Source organism: Dysidea avara, chromosome 4, assembly GCF_963678975.1.
Source record: "Dysidea avara chromosome 4, odDysAvar1.4, whole genome shotgun sequence".
In the NCBI taxonomy this organism is placed as follows: domain Eukaryota; kingdom Metazoa; phylum Porifera; class Demospongiae; order Dictyoceratida; family Dysideidae; genus Dysidea; species Dysidea avara.
In genome coordinates, this window is record NC_089275.1 from 23,419,465 (window position 1) to 23,442,644 (window position 23,180).

Below are 23,180 nucleotides of genomic sequence, written 5' to 3' on the forward strand. Positions count from 1 at the left end.
TACCCAGTAGTGACTTGATCCTCCGCAACATGCAATCTAGGCATGTGCCAAGGGAACCACAACAGCTGGGATAGCTAGCTTTCCCAGCTATCCCAGATAATTATTTTCTAAACCCTGAATCACGGGAAATACTCTAATTGAGCGTTCAGCAGGTTGCACATAAATTAATTTCTTATGCGCAGGCGTTTCCAACATTACTGCATCGACTGCATCACATGACAAAAACGGACAAAAGGCTATTTATTGACACTATTCTTGTGGCAGTGACAGTATTAAGTTGTTGAGACCAGGTGTGTGTTTGTCAAGGAGTTTGTCGTTGTGAATAGACGTGTGTTAAGCTTAAACGCGTCTAAACCCCGCGAAAATGGAAATGAAAACTTGTTTTATCACTTGCTGCCAGATTTTCTTACTCACTGTTAACTTTATCATTTCGGTAAGGATCTCTCATATGTGGTTTTGTGTTATTTCACATTGCGAAGATTTTAGGGAGATGTTTATAATTTTTCGTCTCTTATCTAGTGTTTAGGCGTAGTGGCGCTCGTCATTGGAATATGGGCAGCGGTGAGTGGTTATTGTGTGTCTTTCTGCGGGTTGTGTGTTGTTTTGCTGGTTCGACCTGTTATTCTATTGGTCACATGTTCGTTCACGAGTGTCGTGATCAGAAATGACCTATGTCATCACTGCTACTATAAATAGAAATGACGTAATGTTCATACAAGGGCATTGGTATGTGACTTCATAAATGGTTTTTGGTGTTTACATAATAAAAAATATATTTTTTGTATGTCGTCTCCCTTCTCAATTTTAGAGTACAAATCGTGACTACTTGGATATTTCTGGTGATGACAAGAACTATGATAGTGTTGCAGTGTTATTGGCCATTGTCGGGTGTTTCATACTCATTGTCGGAGCTATTGGGTTCATTGGGGTCCTCTGTGGTCCAAGGATGTTTGGTCGTATTTTGCTGATGGTGGTAAGTGGTGGTATCTGTGCTATGTAGTCTGTGAATGTAGTCATTTGTAACTCTTTGAATGGCTTCTATGCTGGTTTGATTAACACTGACTTTAAAGTGTGTGTCGTCTAATTCCTACAGTTGTACATGTCTGTCATTGTTCTCAATGGTGTTGCTGTGGTAACTATTCCTATTTAAGGTGCCTGCAGGTTGTTTAGTAAATGTTGAGCAGCTGTGTGCATGTCATGATCAGTAGGAAAATAAGGTTTAAAATGAGGGGACTTAGGGGGGTAGTGTAGTGTATTTCTAAAATATTGTAAACAGTATTGAGCAAATATTCAAGGCATTTACTGTCATGTGATAACCTGGAAAGATGGTTGGCTGTCAAATGAAGGTGTTTATAATTGTTGAATGTAGTGATGACCTTAAGGTTACGGGATAGTGAGCGACTGTCAAACAAAAATTTTATTATGTAATTAAGGCGGGCTTGGTGTTGTTGTGTTTTGTATCAGCTGGTACAGGCTTAAATTGTTGGGAGAATAATAGCGTGCTGACTGGACAGTTACAAGGTACAAGAAAACACACGTAACAGTACAAGATAACATAGATACAACACACTTAGCAACTGGCGCACCTGTAAGCGCATGCGTAGTTTTGCTGACTAATGGCGATATTTTCCTGAACCAAAAATCAGGACTGTCAAACTAGTTGTTAACATTTTGTATAAACAGACTACTAGTCTGGCTTCTTGTCTAGGTCCTGACGGAGCCATTTGTTAGAAATAATGTTTCTAGTGCTTGTGATATCAATTTAAAAATTAATTTTGTGACCACAGTGTCTTGCTTTAGGCCATATTGTAGTCATATTTCAGCAACTATACACATTATTCACAAATCCTCTTGTCAGTCTCTCACAAGTGATGTTCTTCAAACCTTAGAATTGTTAGTAAGTTCTCTTGGTTCTTCATTGGTCTGATTTTTGGTTCACAGTTTTCACTGTTTGGCATGGGGACAACTCATGTTTCCATAACAACATTTGAATTCCATGTCGATTTATGAGAAGTTAAGAATGCATAAATATTTGATAACAATGCATTAAGAAAAATCAAACCCCTAATCATGAAAAATGATCGATAGTGTACATGTGGGGTTTACAGTATCCCGTAACCTTAAGATGAAAGTGAAAAATTACAGTAACCTTTGTTCTGATTCACTTGTGATTCTTGGTACTCTGCAGTGCTTTGTATTTACACATTTGTAGGTTCAGAAAATTTAGTAAATTTGTCTTGTGGGTTATGTATGTTTGTTTATATTGGGGGTGACTCCAGTACTTGAATGGTAGTAACTGCCCAGCTCCAGCAACTGTATAAATAGGTGTTGATGTGACCTTTTACTGTAGGAGCCATAAAATGCCAACATGAGTTCTTAACTGTCTAGATAGTTGTCTCCCATAATAGGGCATGTATTATAATAATACTTTGCTGCGTGTGTTGTTGACCGTTTTGCTTTTTATTTCAAAAGCTTTGTAAATAGAATAAAATTTTATATGGATTGATAAGGAACAAGTCATAGATGTTTGACCTCTAAAACATGATTGTAATGGTTACTATAGCATGTTTATTTCATATTTTTATAGTATGCTGTTATTGTGAGTATTATAATTCTGGTGGTGATATCTGGTGCAATTGCTGGCTATGTACAAAAAGATGATGTAAGTCTGTTTGTAAGGTAGTAGCTTGTATAGTTTGTGTATGGTCTTACACAGAAGTGCTGTTTTATTGTTGTTTTTTTACCTGGTAAATGGATTATGTGTGTATGCGCATATATGTGTTAAGTGGTTATAGAGCACCAGTCTTGTAATCATTAAGTTTCAGATTTAATACTTTGTGATGCCCAGTTGTTAGTGCTGATTGTTTCTTGTTTCCTTATAAATAAGAAACTTTACCTTGTACTGCTCCAATCTACCAAATTGTGTAATAGGGACCTGGTGTCAACTGGAAAGCAAATGCTAGGGCTGAGCGATTGTCACATTTTGCTACTTTCACGATTGTAGGATGTAACATATCACGATTATGATAACTATCATGATGTTTTAACTCACATAGCATCGTGTATGCACAACTTTGTATGAATCATTTATTTTAGCAATACACGGTAGTACAACTGTTCAACACGCAATATCATGATTATTTATAATACATATCAACATCATGATGTTCAGAGACTATCACGATTAATCCCACAGTCGATGTAATCTCCCAGCCCTAGCAAATTCCCAACTTCCCTTGGGTTTTTATGAATCTTTGGGTTCCACTGCCTCTCTCTGCCTCACTCCATTGCTGGTCTCAAGTCCCAAGTCTCTCTGTGAGACTTAGGAGTTGAGACCAGTGACAGAGTACCTACCTCTGCTGATTACTAACCCTACCCCAGGAGGTTTTGCCTCGAGTACCTGAGTGTTGCACAGGCACTCCATTGTGGGTGACAATAGCTCACATGGCTGCCTGAGAAGGCTGTGCATGTATGTGTGCGCACGCGCGCACTATGCAACAGTAGAGCTGGTATAAATCCCACTGTGTAAGAATATTTTGATAGGTGTGTTGCTACTGTTCACATGAAATCACTTACTGTTTGTATGTACTTGTAGCTTAAAGACACATTTCGTAGTGATGCTCTAAGGACATTGAATCGGACTGATGTTAGTTATAACACAAAGAATCTTGTTACCTGGAATGATGCCCAGAAAGAGGTAAGTATGTTGTGGCCATGGTATGTATGTGTGTAGTCTGTCTAAACTAAAATTGTATGTAGCTATTCTTGATAATATTAACTGCAAATTTATCCTAGTATGTCTTTGTATTCTCTCTCTATATATGAAATATGTGCAAGACATACCAAATCAACCACATTTGCAATTCGAGTTAGCGTGGCTCTACCTTATACTGATAAGTTAACATGGCTCCATGCATGCAAGTTTGTGTGGCTCACAACAGGAGCTGCCTCCCATAAGACTAGACTATCAATCAGTGGGTATGGCTCCATGTATGGCTCAGGCAGCAACAGACATGGATTCGTGTTCATAAGTGGGTGAGGCGCCATGTATGCCTACAGACAGAAACACATGATCCTGAAAAGTGTGGCTCACAAAAGAAACTGAGCAGCAGCAGCTGGATGACCCTACCTATGAAAACAACCCGATGTATGTAGTGGCTGAATCCACAAGGCAAATATTTCAGCACAAAAGGATTATATAGCATGCACACTTCATCCTTCTGTCAGCTTACAACACGTGCAACCTCACATACAACAGTTACGCTTGTGCCTTCATTCACAGGCGAATCTATCCCCAATTAGTACATGCCTGTAGGCCTCGTAGAAGTGAACCAAATAGTTGGGTACTGCATTGGTTGAGATGTACACCGCCAATTTACCAGTGAGAGCATTTCAAATTCAAATCTCACCTACCGTAATTGTTAGATTATTAGTTTCACCAATATTTATTGTTATACAACTGGTACATATTTATACGTATATAAGATTTTTGTAATGTCCTGAACTTATTCAGACTTCATGTTAAAACTTTTTCTAAGCGGAACAATTACACTGTATTATTATGTGTAGGTACATTGTTGTGGTGCTGACTCCTTCCATGACTGGCTACCTGTGAATTGGTCTGGTAATGGAACAAATTTCATTCCTGAGTCTTGTTGTGCTACTGCTGGTGGTTGTAAAACTGGAAAATCCATTCCTTATCCATTCATTGGAAATGCAACAAAAGTGTGGTCAGAGGTAATTCATAATAATATTATATGTGACATTGCTGTACATGTGTTACTTGTAACTGAACAGCACCAATTTCATATAGAGTGTAATTGGTACTGTCAGTTAAGTTGTCTTGGGATAAAAATTGTGGTTTTCCATATTGACTTGTTGTATTAGTTGTATCCTACGGAAATGATGAACAGTCTGTGATGAGGTATGTGATTCAAATAAAAACTAACCTTGAATTCTGGGCCTTGCTACAATAGACAGTACCCTGTACAAGGAGAATTCAAGTAGGGATCATAGAAATGAAAAGTAAAGAAGCTAGCTAAACTCGTGTTGGTTTGGGTGACTGGTCGCGCACTGCAGGTAATAGCCTACCGTATGCTTGGGAGAGCATAACAAATCAACGATGAATTTGCAATGCTTAAGCTATCAGGTCTCTATAAATATTTTATAAAGATCTGCTAGCAAGTCTCTTAACAACTTCATTATCTACATCTAATCATGTTATGCACACCATTATCTAATGTACCCTATACATGTACAGTACCGATTCAACTTGTATGTATTTACTCCAGGGTTGTGTTAATGCCATTATTGATAAAGTATCTGACCAGATCGGAGCAGTGGCTGGTATTTCTGTTGCCATTGGAGTCATCATGGTAAGATAGCCTCAATAATGAGGTGATCCTATTTAGTAAAAAAAAAAAGATGTCATAATACACTTTGTTATATGACATAGCAATAAAACAATTAAGACCATGCTAAGTGAGTGGTCAACTTTAGGCAGGTACATGTGTTGAAGTGAGCTAATGTGATAGACTATAAGATAAGGCAAACCATGTATATAGAACATAATAAAAAATATTCTTAAAGCTGTACTTAGCCCTGTTGTTGTGGTATCAATGTATATCCTTATCTCATACACTATCACAACACTGCTTAAAGATTTAAAGGGAGCTAACTGCTAACTTGGCATAACCTCTATCCTACCGTAAATATGTCATAAAAATTTCTGTCATTGGCTGAATTGGTGAAAATTAAACTGATGGATTGTTTTTATGAAACGATAGCAATCCACTGGCCACTGATTGATGGTGACTACACCTACAAAATATATGGTTGTCGTGATGGTTAAATTCATTGCATGACTTCACATTGATGTTAAATCCAGGATCTAGAATAACTGTTTAGTGCTTCCAAGTAACTAGCAGATCAGATGTTTCATTTCTTTGCCATGATAGATTATTAGTGTTGTCATAAACAAAATGATTACTTTAGTCAAGATGAACATAGATTTTTATTTTTCGAATTTGCGGTATTAAAAGCTTACAAATACACTGTACCTAAGTCATGGCACCTGATGGTATTGGTAATGTGGTGTATAATTGTAGGGCACTCAGCATCTTATGATGTTGTTTTTGTCTTCTTGCAGATTCTTGCTGTGGCGACGTCTTGTTTGGTATCGATACTTCACAGGAGATCTGACCGTTATGAGCTGGTGTAGAGTCATCACAAACATCCAAGATGTGCTTTTAACTTGTACCATATATATTGCTTAACTTGTACTATATTTTACACACACACTGTACCATTAGAAATCATGCAACCAGAAAGGCATTGTTCCACGTGTAATGTACACAGTAATTGAGTTTGCTGTTCAATGTTGGCACGCATTTCTTATTGGAAGTACTTCGTGACTATCGTCACGTGATTATCTTTTGAGTGTTAAATGGCTTCCTAAGCATTTCAACTGTTCAGCGTTTGGCTGCTCAGCAGTACACTGTCCCCTCAAGTTGACGTTGTTGTTCTGCTCTCATTCGACGAATGCTTCGTCATGCTCTCGCATGTCTGTCCACACATACACCGCATCCCATCACATGACGCGATCGCAAGCTATAAAAGGTTATTAACCACTACAAACTGGTCATAAAATCTCTGTAGGTTGATGGGTTTATCGTCTAGTGAGAGTGGAGGCATGGAAAAGAAGCTCTTGTGTGTTAATATCAGTAAGATTGGATTGATTATCATTAACATAATTGTTTTGGTGAGTTTTAATGGCTTCACTGCCCGGCAACTTTTACGATAGTATGCTACGCTTTAAACTTTATTTTTTCTTTAGTGTTTTGGAATAGTATCGTTGGGAATCGGCATATGGGCTGCGGTAAGTGAATTATTTGTTGAGTATTAATCAGTGTGATTGTTTGTGTGTGGTCACGCATTGCGCGGGTCAAGCGAACTCTTGTAAACTTTGGGGTGTGGCTAGGTCACACCAATATGGAATAATCACTTAGCAAACAGTCTCTGTAAATACAATGGAGCTTGCAAGAATCTTGCATTTCATTCTCCCTGGGATGGTCCCAAATATTTTCCATACAAATGATACAACGTGACCTGTATTAAGTGGTCACTTACAGTTGCTAGCCAAGAATTCACTGGACATTTGTATATGTAACACTAACTCTTAGGGTTCACTGTCTTACAGTTAGTGGATTATTCAACTAATAATCTGGCATCATGATGGACAATTGTCACCATCTCAATAAACTTGTAACTGGTACACTGAACACATAAATGTTTTGATGTAAGGTTCCTTTCTAGCTTTGCCTTCATTGCTACACAAATAACCTACACATCACTCAAATAGCTTTTCATCAAGGAATCTGATGAGCCAAATCTCATGTCTGTTAACCAAAGTATGCAGAAGTTATGACGCCTTGCTTAGACAATGGTGTTGCATTTATAAGAAACAGGCAAAGCCTATGCAGAAATCCAGAATATTCTACAACAATTTTGATATGATTATAATTCATAATCATAATTCTGGTCCAAAGGTGACCATTGCACACCAGTTCCATTGCATATACTATTGTATCTGAATTCCATTTATGTGACCTACGTATTGAGTGAAAAACCTGACTAACTAATTTGCTTTTTCTCAAATTTCATTTACGGCTTCTTAGAGGGAAACCAATGGGCTGTTCAAGTTATAACTTTATCAGCTGAATACTGGCCATAGAAAGCAGGAACAGCAAAACAATCAATTTACATAGTGACTATGCTGAAATTAATATACAGGCACTTATTTTATTGTCATGAGTGCAACACTGTTGTGTTTACCATGAACTGGAGATTCCATCAAGATGAAGTTTTTGGCCTACACCTATATATACCCAAGCAGAAAGGTTAGAAATGGCACCAATAAAATGTAAACAATTGTACAGAAATGACTGAAACAAACATTTTCTTATTCTCCATTATGAATACAGTGGTACGTATAATTAGTCAATTTTTAGTCTTGTTTCACTGTATTCCACGGTACCACCCAAGCGCAACATTTTGAGCAACAATTGCACGTGATTAAAAAACTTGCTCGAAAAGAGGACATGGCAGCCATTTTGTTTGTAAGTCTTTATCCCTTGACTGGAAAGATGAAGACTCGCAAAGGAAATGGCTGCCACACCCCTTTTTTGAGTGAGTTTTAAATGTGTGCAATTAGTGCTCGTGACGTTTTGTTTGGGCAGTACCGTACATGTGATTAAAATATTCATAAAATTGTAATATGCATATTTCACCCAATGTATTTCAATGTGTAAACAGAATTATACAAACTGGTTCACGTATAATTTCTGTCAAGAATCATGTCAATAGGACTTAAGGTCTTAAAGTGTATTTTTGAATGATCTTGTAAAACTTCAGTGACATAGCCACACCAGGCCTAGGGCAGTCTAAACCGGTTACTGGAATTCAATTTTTATGTCAGTGTAAAGTACAGTTAGCCCTGGTAAAGCCTTGGTAGCCATGGTATTTGCTATGCAACAGAAAAATAATTATTGTTTTTTTTGACATCAAGAGATCTATAGTACAATCTCTAATCAATACATGTGGAGCACGTGTAGGATCTGGAAAGCAATCTTACTAGAATATTTGGTATCAAATTGATAGGTAGAGTAGAGTGAGCACATTGGAAGACTATCATGTCAAATGCAACTAAGCTAAATCACATAATGATTTTATAAAGTAGAGTAGATATCTAGTTTTTACAAACACCTTCTTCATAACTAACCTCAAGTAGTCTTGAAGCTTGACGGAAGTGCACAAACTTGCAGATCTGTCATGGCCACTCTTCAGGGCAACGTAATGCTGGTGCAACAATCTAACTACACATTTCGAATGCTATGACATTTATTCTTTTCTACAGTTCTCAACAATAAAGTCAAATGATTATAGTAGTACCATTTAAGTAAGGACCACCCCAAAAATTTTCCCTAAATTCCGCCTTTGAAAATCATCCTAGAGACATCTTGCGCAACGAAAATCACCTGTACTAGCTAGTCCATATAATATACAAATACACAAAAAAAATTGGAATTTTCAACTAGAGTAGGGACCATAACACTTGATAAAAAGTACTGAAACAAGCTGGAGCAGTGCACAATATTACTGAAATCACAGTAAAACAATAAGAAGTGGTATATCCCTACTGTGCATTTCCATTGTGTATCTTGAACACAGTAGGGATGTAACACTTCTTATTGTTTTACTGTGATTTTGCCTGCCTGCCTGCCTGCCTGCCTGCCTGCCTGCCTGCCTGCCTGCCTGCCTGCCTGCCTGCCTGCCTGCCTGCCTGCCTGCCTGCCTGCCTGCCTGCCTGCCTGCCTGCCTGCCTGCCTGCCTGCCTGCCTGCCTGCCTGCCTGCCTGCCTGCCTGCCTGCCTGCCTGCCTGCCTGCCTGCCTGCCTTACCACAGTCACAAGGCTAGAGGCCAAATGAAGCAGTGCACAGCCACCATTTTATACCACAATAACAAACTCCTAGGGACACGTCGATTTCACAGGCAATTTTTTTGGTATAATGGGTGGGTAAAAGCAGTGAGCAAAATGCTGGCATAATATAGCATAATAGGTGCAATTTTTGTGAAGTGGATACAAAAATTGCACAAAAGGTCAAGATACTCTAATAGAACAGTCAGACGCGATAAAATATAAACAATGCATAGCTAATTGTTAAGGGAAGAACGAGTGGTGATCGAGATACCCTAATAGAACAGCCACACATGTTAAGCAATATTAGCTAACTTCTTACTATACATGTTAATGGGGCGCGCTACTAATTTCTGTGGCTTTCCATGCAAAATTTTGGTTTTCATTGATCTGTGTTTGCCTTTTGTATCAAATGTGTTTGTAGTACTTAAAAATCATCATCTCCAGTTAGAAGTACTGACTTTAAGGCTCAGTTTAGTATTTTAGACCCAAAGAATGGGAATTCTACAAATTGTGGATCTAGTCTCACAGTTTTAGTTCTATGCTTCTTAAACTTTCTCATCTGCTACCTAAGTATATTTTAACAAAAGTATGGAAATAAATTTTTTAAGTACTTGATCAAATGAGCTACTGAACTCTCTAAGTTTTCTATGAAAAACAGTAATCTTCTCTTTTGAAGCCATAGTAGTCATATCTAAAAATCGATTTCTAAAGATAATACTATTACAAGCCAATACGAGGAATTTTGCAATTAGCTGTAAGAGGAGAATCAATTTTAGTGTTAAGATCACAGCGTTTTGTAACCACACCATAATACACACATACTTCAGAGAATTCCACTCAGATTTGCATTAAACAGAAGTTCAATGTCTCAACTAAAACATGTTTTATTCATCAGGTGGAGAACAGTATCTATGTTGATTTAAAGCTTCATATAAAACACGTAATTTTATTCACGGAAGCCATAGGCCATAGTTGCTTTCCCCTTTAAGAGTAAGTGCAGATCGAGATACTCTAATAGAGCAGTTACTTTAAGGTGAAATTGTAGCTTTACACTTGGAAATGGTAAGACTAATGCTGAGCAAAATTTGTAAGCTTGAGCAAAATATGGAGCATAATAAGTGAAAAATAAAAGAATTGCTGGAAAGAAAATAGGTGGAAAAAAGCAAAATAGACTCATCCCTTAAACTCACCAGTGGGATGTTCCTTTTAGGGTTCTGATGAGTATAGGCCCTCTGCACCTTGTCTTTTCTTTTATCTTCAATCAGGCTGCTTGTCTTCTTCATCATGTCGAGCTTATTATGCTTTTGAAATTGCCTATTATGCTTTTGAGCAATGCTCCAAAATTTCCTCCATTGTGCTCCAATCATGCCCAATTGTGTTCCATTATGCTCCAATATGCTCATATAAAATTGTGTCATGACTGCTCTATTAGAGCATCTAAAGCATCAGTGAATACTCTATTACGATGTTTCAATATGCAGTGGCTGTTCTATTAGAGTATATCGATCTTTAGCTAATCTTTTCTTCACAATGCAGCTGTAAATCTGATTTTTGCACTATACCGTTCTGCATCATGCATAATAGACAGAGTTTCAGCTTCTCTGATGACCAATGCAAAAAAATTGTGCCTATTATGCTGGCATTATGCTCAGTGCTTTTGGCTACCTAAATTTGGGGCATAATCGGTGCAGGCCTAGTTAAGTTTTGTATCAACACTTTGTTTCAGCAGCATATTTATTAGATGCCTCAGAAATTGGATTTCAGAAGCGCTTCAGTCCTGGTGCTGGTGCTACAAGGTATCCCAGGCAAAATGATCCTGCAAGAACTTTAAGCAAGATCTTGCAAGAGAATCCGGTCATTTCTTGCAGGATTTTGCAGGAACCCTGCAAAATCCTGCAAGAGGTTTCCAGGATCTTGCAAGACTCTTGCAGGAGATTCCTCTTGCAAGAGAATCCGGTCATTTCTTGCAGGAACTTGCAGGACTCCTGCGGGATCTTGCAGGATCATTTTTGCTGGGATACTAACTAGATATCTACAACTTTGTGATTGAGATCCCATTTGCAATAGGTTCGCAACCACACCCATCAAATAAAGATCTAGATTGACTAATAGCGATAGAGTACAGACAATCTAGCTTTTTACTTAACAGTAAACAAGATTACCTCACCCTTATTGGTTTAGCTAGCTGCATACCCCCTTGGCTGACTCTAATGCAACAGTCACAAGTTACACTGTAGCTAGCTGTGCTACAGCAAAAAATTAGTATTGTTAATTTAAAAATGAAGTAGGGATCTATGCAATAAAATGTAGTGAAACAAGAGATGAATGATGGTATATATTACAGCATAGCTTGGTGGGAAAGTCCCTACTTTGGCACATTTAGCTATAACAATTATTTTGTTCAATGCCAAAGTAGCGACTTTCCCACTGAACTATACTGTAATACTATCGTTCATCTCTTGTTTCACTACTTTTTATTACATAGAGGATAGATCCCTACTTCATTTTTAAATTAACATTTTAAAAAAATACTAGATCCCACACTCGTGTCACCATGTATATTATAATCATATATACACACCTGCCATTGTACCATGTTTGGGAATTCATCACCATTGTGACTACTACTACTACTAGTCTGCTATATGTATTTATTTAGAGTACTGATCGTGACTACCTGGACATTTCTGGAAAGGATGACAGATACAACAGTGTTGGAGTCTTGTTGGCCATTGTTGGTTCCTTCATACTCATAGTGGGAAGTACAGGAATCTTTGGGATATGCTGTGCTTCAAAATTGCTTGGCCGAATATTGCTAGTAGCAGTAAGAAAATATTTATGCAATTTGTTTGTTTGGTGTTGTAATCACTTCCTATACTTTAGCTAAGTAATAAATATGATCTTTGCCAAAATAGCTCAATATAAGCTATAAAAAAGGTGTACCTTTTTTCACAGCTTAGCTGTTTTAGCTTTTACATCTAAAAAAATCCTGTTTTGTTTTCTCTTCTACATAAGTACAATAAATAAAATGGAACAACCATTTGTTGTATTTTAGTGTTCAAATTTTAAAGTAAACTTCAATTACACGAAAACAGCCAAGCTGTGATAAAGGCTGGCTTTGTGGGTTGCTGCTGCTTATTCTTATCTACAGACACAATGATGATTATTGAAGACTGCATGACAAAAGTTATAATTGTATTGTTTATTTGACATTTTGGTAATATTATTGTAATAGAGTGCACTTTTTGTGAGGAATTTGATAAATCCATGAAATTATAAACTTTTACTATTGGATGGATTTTAGCTAGAATTTCACTTATACAGTAGAAATTAAGTGAGGTAAACAGTTGTGATAGCAGTGGTTAAGGGTTTGGGTGTTCAGTATGGAGGTCTCTGGTTTGAACACTGGTAAGTTTTTTTTTTTACATTTTCATATACTTTTTTATCCTGCAGTGGCTTTTCTATTAGAGCATCTTGACCCCGTGATTTACAGTTGTTTGGTTTTTGCTTTGTAACTCTGTAGCTGTTACTTCTTCGTTTTTTGTTTTTCTTGATCTGTACCAAATTTCAAGGTAATTGAATTATGCATTATACATTTGATATCAAGTTTTGCAAAATGTGCAAACAGAATAATCTAAACTCCTGTAGACCCCTTAAGAAGAAGAAAAAAATTGAAATTTTAGCCATCCATATCCTACAAATGGCTGGGTAAATATAATCAAATTTGCTATGTGGTCTACACTACCTTGCAGACAGCTATAATGTAAAAATGGCATGCTTTGCTCTGATTTATTTGCAACCGCGATGTTTAAGTTATAATATGTGACTGAATTTTGGAAAATCACCCATATGGGCATGCATAAAATAATTAGAATTTTCAGGTTTAGTAGGTTGCTAATAAGAGCAGGAAACAGTTCTAAAAATATTTCAAGAATTTTCTTGTAATTTAAGGTATTGAAAATGGCTTAAAACCATCAACAAGTAGATTTGTACTATGAAGTTTGTAATCTGATCATTAAATATTTTAGGTGTCAAATGCGCCCACATGGGTGATTTTCCAAAATTTGGTCACATAGCGATATTTGATTTATTATTTTCCCTGTGTGCCGGCAACAAATGGTTGTTCTTGATGACATGCTATATACCCGTGTTTCATTTTTTCACTATAATTCCATAGATGTTACTTTGATCTCTACCAAACACAAAAGGTTTGAGTTAACCAGAAATCATAATGGACTGGAAATGGACTCACAAACAGACTAGCTCATACAAGACTTTTAAAAATGGATTTTCCAGTATAGCATCCCTAAAACATTACTAAGCACAACAATCATCTTGCATCAGCCTTTGAACATGATTGTGAAGCATGCTTGAGTCAATATCAAACCTCTAAGGGAACTTGTCTGTGTTAGTGCTGTAAACAAGTTAAAACGTCCTACAAAATAGACAAATTAACTTTTGTAGCAACCAGCCTTTGCCAGCCAATGAATTGCAACATGGTATGATCTTGAAACTAGTTGAAGCCTGCCCCATCACCACCCATCATCTGAGATGCAGCTGTGAAACTACTTGCAGCAATATTAACCTGAACAGTATCAGCATCTGTTCAACAAGTCTTAAGGCTTGCATCTTAGTGAAACAAGAAATATGAATGATGGCATTACAACATAGCTTAGTGGAAAAATCCCTACTTTGGCACTGAACAAAGTATTTGTGACCCACTGGGCAAAAACCGGCCATTTTTGCAAAATTTTATTTTGCTATAAAATAAAATGGGTAAAAATATGCATGCTATCTAAAATAATTTACCCACATTTTAATAGCTTTGGTATGTACTGAAAGAAAGCTCAAATCTATACACCATCAGAATTGCCTGTTCATGAGGAGTAAAAATGTTTTGGGTTCGTACAGCGTACAACACGTGAGTTATGGGCATTTATATGATCATGATGCGGTAGAAATAAAGTTTACTGTCATCATTTCATTGTTGGATAGCATTCTTCTTTGTCCACACGGAGACATACAGGGAAAACACTATACCTTGATGGATTTATCATAGTGAACAGACGGAGCCAAACCCCGTCTTCATAGCTTGTTTCAGTCGTGAGTTATGATTGATCAAATAAGCACCTGTAATTTATTTACCGTATTGTTGCTGTACAAATCAAATTTATTCCTGTTCCAACTGTCTAGCACTATACTATTCATCACAAAAGTCTGAAACGTTGGCAGTCCACTTATTTGTTGCTATAGATAAAAAAGAAGTAATAAAATGGAATACAAAGAATATGTGAAAACAACCAGTTTCGGCGGGTTAAAATTAATTTGTGACTAAATTTCAGGAAAACGTTCCAAATCGCACATTAGTAGTTTCAAGACATACGGTTTTAAAGAATTCAAGTCAACATAACTTGCCTACGATAACTAGTATGTGTGTGAAATTCACTAAAGAAATGCATCAGTCTGTTACCTTTCAGACCACCTCCAGTACTTGTAGCTGCTGGTAGAGTTTCCCACTAGAAAATATGAACAGTTGGATGAGCGAAGTAGTATTACGAGTGTTCACAAAAGGGAGGAGAGTGGGGGGTGGGCATGAGATAGATTTCAAAATGGAGGCAGACCATGATTGAAGTCCAGACATGAGATTACGGGACTGTGCTGGCTTCTTAGTGGCTGATATGCAGCAAAATCAACGTTTTTTGGGGTGGTGTGGAGCCATCCACCAGTAAACCACTGATTCTTGCCAAGTCAGGCCCTTCACAAGGCCTGAAACTGCCATCCGAGCTCTCCACACCACCCCAAAAAACGTCTGTTAAAAACAGCCTCGAGTAGTTTGAGTAGTACTGAGGGTCAAATCTGGTAGTGTATATGATAGTGCAGCTATCCACTGGTGGTGTTAGTTTGATTTTTCCTGATGTGTGATATTGGAACAGTTTTGTAAAATCTGGTCACATTTGTGATAGCATGCCAATATACGGATTTTACCACAGAGCTATTCTGTAATACTATCATCTTGTTTCACTATTTTTGTCATACACTGAAACCTCGGTTATCCGAACCCCTGGGACCAGGGGTGCTGAAAAGTCCACTGTGTATAAATAACCTTAAAATAACATAAAGAACATTTTTTTTTAATTTTTAGTATTATCAACTACCCTAATAGAGCAGTCATTTCCGTAGTTCAGTTAACTGAGAATCCAGATAAGTGGGGTCCGGTTTCACTGTATATACAATAGATAAACATAGTACATGTATAATGTATGATATTTGTCAACATTTGTGTTGTATTAGTAATGCAGCATAGAAGGCATTCTTGTCACTTTGAATTATTTAATTTATAGTATGCTATTGTCATGTCCATTATACTTGTGATGGTGCTTGGTGGAGCAATTGCTGGTTATGCACAGCGAGACGACGTAAGTAGTATAGCAGATTATATAAATCATGTGTAAAATTTCTGGGGCTACATATAAATGATAAAGGTATATAGACCCCTGGATGCTGGGAGTGTAGATTATTAAATACTACATTATCATTGTATAGCTTAAAGATACTCTCCGTGATGATGCCTACAGAACTTTGAATAGGACAGAACATAACAAGGAATATCTTCGTGCTTGGAATGATGCCCAGAAGGATGTAAGTTATTTGTATAGATGTTAACTTGTTAAAGAGTATGTCTGAAAGTTACACAGCTCCAAGTAGTGCTGAGTTAAACCATATCTGTTTTTGATACCATCTAATTTCTTAACACTGCAATACCGTAGATTTTTTTTTTTAAAACAGTCTTTAAAAGCTTCACTATTTTTTATGAAAAGCATACATATGAAAGGATATGGACTGGTGTAGAATAATGCACTGCAATGAGCTTGCCAGCACAATTCTGTCTTGAGTAAAATGTTTAGAAACTGTATATTTGTATCTGGATCTAATAGTAGAGGTCTAAAATGGTATCTAACTAATTAAAACATACCAATATTGCAGTTATACCACAATATCAAGTAACAACCGTCTATGAAATATCAAAACCACTCAGCACTACTTCCAAATATCATGCACTGGTACCTAGTAGCTACAGTAGCCTACCCCTTTGATGCAAGATTTGCCATGCTGTGTATGTTTATGTACTTTAGTTAGCTTTAACTTGAAGTTCATTGGAAACCAAGTGATAATTATCAGTATTATTTACTTGTACAATGTAATTGTAGTACCCAACCTTATACTTTTTATCATTCAAGTAAGGTGACAGATTACTAAACATTTATTGGTGAAGTGATTACACACACATTCACAGGTGTCAACTACTTGTAATTGCTTGGTGCCAATAACACTGTGCTATACCTGCACTAATGTTACATGCTACTAGTTTGTATACAGAATTTATCCAACACACAGATTTACTTTTGAGTCCAGCTTATCCTTTAAGTACAGTTGTCTTCTTTGTGTTGTTCCGTGGTCTGCTCAATGGCTAATACGTGGTGGGTAGAAATACGCATCCATGCATTGCACAAACGATTATTTTACTGATCATTCGTCATTTAATAACTATCATATAATATAGTATGTACAAGTTGAGCTGGATCCTTAAAAAAAAAACAGTTAAAAAGTAATCTTTTTCTCAAGAGAGCATTTCAGCCAACCAGATGGTAAGCAAAGGTGTCAACAACAGATATGCACAGTTTGGCTCCACTACAAGTTTGGGAAAGGGCAGTAATGAACACTGTACTTTTGTAGCTTCCTCATAGGAAATGTGTGGTGAAAATTTTGATTGATGTGTCAGACATTTGAACAAAAGATCTAATTTTTAGTGAGTCAAGCAGTGCTACAAATGAACCAAATTTCAAGATTATGTGTAATTGCATCTGTAAGATATTAAATGTTTTTGAGGATCCAGCTCTACACATACCATACTAGTTGAAACTTAGCAACTACACTGAGCCTAGCCTAACCTGTGCACCCAAACCCACAATTAAACACTCAGTGTTGCTCAATATAATGAATCAAAGCATATCGTATCTTCGAACTGGTTGGACATCAAAGCCATGAGTAAATAATAGTTAAACTTCAAGTGGCACCTTTAAATGCCCACACTAAAGATTTATTTGTATACATAACTTTGGGCAAGGCGGTTTATCAATGGTAAACTTCTGATGACAAGGGTCATATATAATATATAAGTGGAATACTGGCTGGAGTGATTTGTCACCCAGCATGGTGTGGGCTATTTATAGCCTGAGGGACTGGTTGTATAGGCCTACTATAAATATAATGTGGTGACCTGATACACAGAAGCATACACAATTACTACATAACCTCTTGCCAACCTGCACAATGTGGAATGATAAATTTTCATGTTCCATGTGTTCACAAGTCATTGTCTTTATAGGTACACTGCTGTGGTGTTGACTCGTATCAGGATTGGCTGCCTATACAATGGCGTAATGACACTATTGGTGTAATACCCTTATCTTGTTGTGCTAAAGTTAATGGGTGCTCAGGTGATTATATTGTTCCAGATGAAGAGATAGTGTGGACACAGGTAAGTGCTATTGTCATTAATCAAACACATCATAATGTAATATGCATAAGTTCAGATTTATGTATAAGAGTTTTGGCACTGTAATCAAGCACACGTATACACTTGATAGAAGCATACATATTGCCTGTTAGATGCACATTTGATACTTACATTAATCACCATTTATTAAGCACATCATTGTAATCTATATTTCCATGCTGCATGTATAGCAATTTCATTGTGCGTTACGCACACTATATGTGACTGGATCTGCGAAAACCGTTCTTATCGCCCAAGACAGGAAGTTTGATTTTTATACACTAACACAAAGCTTAATGAATGCACTATCAAATTTCACTGTCACAGTTGACCAGAGTAAAGTGGTATGCTTTTGCTGGCTGCTTTTTTAAAGCACAGTGGCGAGTCGTACAAGTAGTCTGGAGTCTTGATGGAGCCCTGGCCAGCTAGGAGATGGCTGTGTGTGGCTGTACAGCTCCGTGGTATTGGACAATGACCTGTGCTGTACATTTCCTTTCATTTTAGCCAGTTCTGAGCCCTGAATGGCCCACAACTTGGCCTAATTCATCTCAACACGTTCCTTTTCAATTTTTGAACACCATCTTGCCCGCCTTTCAGGGCCCCCACCTCCCACCCTTCTGGAGCTCGCCTAATACAGACAACCTCGGTTTAAAAACTATCTAAAATGGTGGGAAACTTGGCAGTTGGCTACTTCTTCAGTGGATGATCTGGAAGGTAAGAAATTGCTGTGAAACGTGTGAAAATTTGGTATGCGTAGCTACCACCACTGGCCAGCTACAACACTCTGAATATTTAAAACCAACGTTTCTCGATACTTTTAAATGGGCAATAAGACCGGTTTTCTCAGAGACAGTCACATATGTACAAATACTCCATAAGATGCTTGTCTAGCAATAATAGGCCAAATGAAGCAGCATACTACCACCATTTTATGCCACAACAAACTCACCAGTGGCATGTGCCTTTGCCTTTTGGGGTGTGAGCTCTCTGCACCTTTCCTTTCTTTTCATCTTCAATCAAGCTGGTCTTCATCCTTTTTCATGCAATGAAACCTTATTGAGGTGTTAATTTTCCTTATTAACACTTTCTTTGAGCAGCATATTTAGATGCCACAAACTTATTAAAGCACTTACACTATGTAGATACCTGTAACTTCATGATAGGTTCAAGACCACATCTATTAACATGATTCAGGATGATTAATAATGATCAAACACCGAGACCACACCTCTTAAATCAATTACAATGGCACACTCCATTTAAAATACTAGTTTCTTACTGCACATGCATCAAAAAAAGATTGTAGCTATACGCAATTTTGTTTCTGAATATGTGCCCCAAATATTGAAAAGTAAACTGACCGCTACGCTTTACTTTCAGCTATGATTACACATTAGGAACAGCACGAGAAGCATATCTGCAATCAGGGGATCATGGAGGCTTTCACTTTCTCACAAAAAATTATTGACTAGAAACCAGCCTCACAATACTTCATGGCACCTTGGCAGTATTGGCTAGCCCCAATAGTGTCTTCAGTATGACCAGAAACGCTTTCAATAAGTTGCTATATTTTTTTATTTAGAGGAATTTTCTGACTGACTGACAATATGCGTGCAGTAAATGACCAAAATATTTCACTGTACTGTATGATATTCAGCTATGCATGCATGAGATGCACCCTTGTCATAGATTATATATATTTAAACCCCAGTGCGTGGGAGTATTAAAGCGCCGCGCTGGGTTATAACTACCATACAGCTAGACAGAGCAGCGCTGCTACTGTGCGATATATTAGTTATCACCCAGTGATAACTAACTTATCACTCTGTTGCAGAGCCACTCAGTCTCTTTCGTGACATCATAATAACCGCGAATGGCATTGTTTACCAATGGAACAAAGAGCCAAATAAGGAAATATTGATACAAAACACACCAATACAGCACTTAAAACTACCTAAATCTTACAAGAAAACTGTTAATCCTTTACACAATAACACTACAAATTACCAATACGATAATTTGACAAATGTCAAGAATAGTATGTGATGATTTTCGCTCCAGCAATCGCTCCCAACGGTCACTATGGTGAAGAACTAACTTCCTCTAGCTTCATCGTTCTATCGTGGACTATGGTAGCCACTTGTTGGTCTTTATTTTTCTCTTGCACACCATGCGACACCACCATACCAATTTCTGATGAAGGCAAATCGTACCTGGAACTGCTGCTTCATAACACCGCCCTTCACTATAGTTTGTAGGCAGTATGTAAGGTCTCTCTTGTAGCTATGAAGTAGAATCTCCACACAATTCGGACAAAATCTTGAGCACAGTGACAGGAACTCAAACCGGAACTTAATTTACTATCCGTAAACTTCTGCGCACTCCCGCGCACTGGGATATAAAACAGTTATATCCCGTATACTCGGATGATATCATTGTTATTACACTCGTACCGGGATATAACTATAACATATATATATATATATATATACTCTCTTATTTATTATAAAGTACCACACTTAATGATAGTGTATTTACTCCAGGGTTGTGTTGATGCCATTATTGATAAAGTATCTGACCAGATTGGAGCAGTGGCCGCCATTTCTATCACTGTTTTAGTCATGATGGTAAGAACAGTGTTTGTGTGCTTACAAAACTATTAAAAATAATGTATAAATTGACTAGAGTATTTTGTCAATGCATACACTTTATCCTGAATCAAAGTAAATTAACAAAATGTATAAAAACAATGCAAATGTTTGCTTATGTCAGGTAAGGATGGTTGGATAATTAAGACATTACTAACTGCTGATCACTCTGCAGTTTAATAACTGTGTATATATATATATATATTTGCTCATTGTAATATTATTTATTATTTCATACATAATTAAAATGTTGATTTGAAGTAAAATTAATCTGCCAAACATCTGTTAGTGCTTGGTAAACTGATTTATGGTTTATACTGATTTATCAATCAATACTGTTGATGACACATTGTTGAAGCAAGTCACCCAACTTGACTGCATGCCACACTACCATGTGTCTTGAGATGTATTTAAAAATATGTAGCAGGCCAGGTTGTGCGTGAGTAATTAAAATTTTGAAATTGTGTATATAGCCAGTGACGAAATAGATTATAACTATATTGCCTCGTGTGTTTGTGTTTCATCTTAAAATAGTTTAATTTTACTCTTTTTCACTTTTCTATATACATTATGTTGCTCACAGATAATTGCTGTGGTGATGGCATTGATAGTAGTGGTGTTCAACCAGAAAGCTGGGAAGTATGAAGTGGTCTAGAACTAACTAACAACTAAACGTATTTTTCATGATTATAAACTTTGTAGTGACTATCACTTATATACTAGCAAGCTTTTGTCATTTTTTTGGAATACTTTGAGGTGCATATTTTACAACTTGTATTTAACCATATACCCACAATGTACCATTGCTATTACATAATTGGGCTGATATTATGTTTAGAACAAGTTGCTGTAGTTAGTTAATTAACACCATAAGTATATATATATATATATATATACAAATAGGAAGCTTACTGCGTACATCTTTATCATTGGGTATGCATTACAGTGGTACCCTTCCCTTCCCTGACATGCTCATAGTGTTTGTCATTAAGCATTGATCACACATGTAAGGTTGTGTATAATTAGCAAAGCAAATATAGAATAGATGTACATTCATGCTTGGTGTCAAACATGTGTGGGTGTACTACTACTACTACTACAGAAGATACACTTTCATAATAAGTCAGGTGATAGATGTTTGTTACTGCACGTATAGTTGAAGTCAGACATGGGGCCAAGTACATGAGTACTTATACTTAAGTACACTTAAGTACAAGTTTGAAAATACTTGTGCTTTACTTAAATACTTTCTTAATTTCCCCAGTGTACTTGTACTTATACTCAAGTACTTTGCTAAGTACTTGTATGTACTTGAGTACTTAAGTACTTGTCAGTACTGCAAACATTGTGCGTAGTTTGTACACAGTGGGTACGTAACAAAATTGCATGAAGGTGCAGTGTACAATTCTTCTAGTGCCTTCCCTAACTTTACTATGTGTCATGTAGCCATGATTAATGTCATAGCATTCTGGCAAACAAAAACAATGTTGCTGCTTAAGTTAGTGCATTATAAGAGTTTAAGAGAGTGAATGGTAGACAAAAACCTGAAAGTACCAACCCCACTAGGTATACACTTACATACTACAATACACTGAAAACAGTATATATTTTGCTACAGCAAAATGTACTTATACTTTACTTGAGTACTTCCAGCATGTACTTGTACTTTACTTAAGTACTCTCTTGATTGTCGCTGGAGTACTTGTACTTGGAAAATTCAAAAGTACTTGTACTTTACTTAAGTACTTTCAAATGTACTTGGCCCCATGTCTGGACTTGAAGTTGTTCAACTGGAACACCTTCATCAGACAGAGGTTGATCACGGCATATCCTCACTTCAATATTTCCAGTTTGCTTTTTAGGAAATTGACAAAAGAACTAAGGTGCCCCAACTTGGTAGCAGCAGCTGTTCTCAGATGAGCAGCCTTTTCCATTCCACAAAGGGTCATCAGGATAAAACTTCGTATTTACATGTCTCCCAGTAGCAACTGATTCACAGTAATAGTGGCTGCCAACATATGCAGGAGGATTATGTCCAGGATATTTAGCACAGGGGCAAGTGTAACCACCTATTGAGTAGTCATGGTCATCGCTTACACCGACTGCATAGGTACAGATGTGCCTACGAGGACTGCCAGATGTTATAGATATTCCATCAACGTATACACCATAAAGTGTCCTTGATGTAGTTATTGAAGTAGTATATATAAGTGTTTGTATACCTTGTGCAAGTGCATATGGATAGAAATTATCCATGCTTCCCTTCTAATAACTCTTCACTTTTCCACATATATATATCCTACTATAGCTAGCGGAGAGAGTTGAGAAATGAACTGGATGACATCCTGCAGCCTGACTTCCTGTACAGTAGGACTTGTAGTAAACATTGTTGTTCCATCCTTTACGACAGACATCCCCTCTCTTAGTATCAAGATCAACAATCTTCATCCAACCACCTTTCACACCACAACAGTCTATTTCCATGTCACAGTAGGCA

The 23,180-nt window shown here is 37.1% G+C and overlaps 2 protein-coding genes and 1 long non-coding RNA gene across 3 annotated transcripts; 2 read left to right on the forward strand and 1 right to left on the reverse strand.

The window, feature by feature from the left end:
* The first annotated feature begins 209 nt into the window (after positions 1-209).
* Positions 210-6,402, forward strand: LOC136254432 (tetraspanin-6-like). Its single transcript, XM_066047125.1, has 8 exons — positions 210-433; positions 520-561; positions 809-973; positions 2,588-2,662; positions 3,596-3,697; positions 4,570-4,737; positions 5,292-5,375; positions 6,149-6,402. The coding sequence occupies exons 1-8, from the start codon at positions 365-367 to the stop codon at positions 6,218-6,220; spliced, it is 777 nt and encodes a 258-aa protein (XP_065903197.1). The 5' UTR covers positions 210-364; the 3' UTR covers positions 6,221-6,402.
* LOC136254433 (uncharacterized) lies at positions 4,427-6,876 on the reverse strand. The gene is made up of 2 exons (XR_010700478.1): positions 4,950-6,876; positions 4,427-4,894 (listed from the first exon to the last, which is right to left on the reverse strand). It is a non-coding gene; the product is annotated as an uncharacterized lncRNA (long non-coding RNA).
* Positions 6,601-21,526, forward strand: LOC136254431 (tetraspanin-6-like). The gene is made up of 8 exons (XM_066047124.1): positions 6,601-6,760; positions 6,836-6,877; positions 12,138-12,302; positions 15,820-15,894; positions 16,022-16,117; positions 17,865-18,017; positions 20,579-20,662; positions 21,267-21,526. Exons 1-8 carry the CDS (start codon positions 6,662-6,664, stop codon positions 21,336-21,338), a joined length of 786 nt encoding a protein of 261 aa, XP_065903196.1. The 5' UTR covers positions 6,601-6,661; the 3' UTR covers positions 21,339-21,526.
* The last annotated feature ends 1,654 nt before the right edge of the window (positions 21,527-23,180 follow it).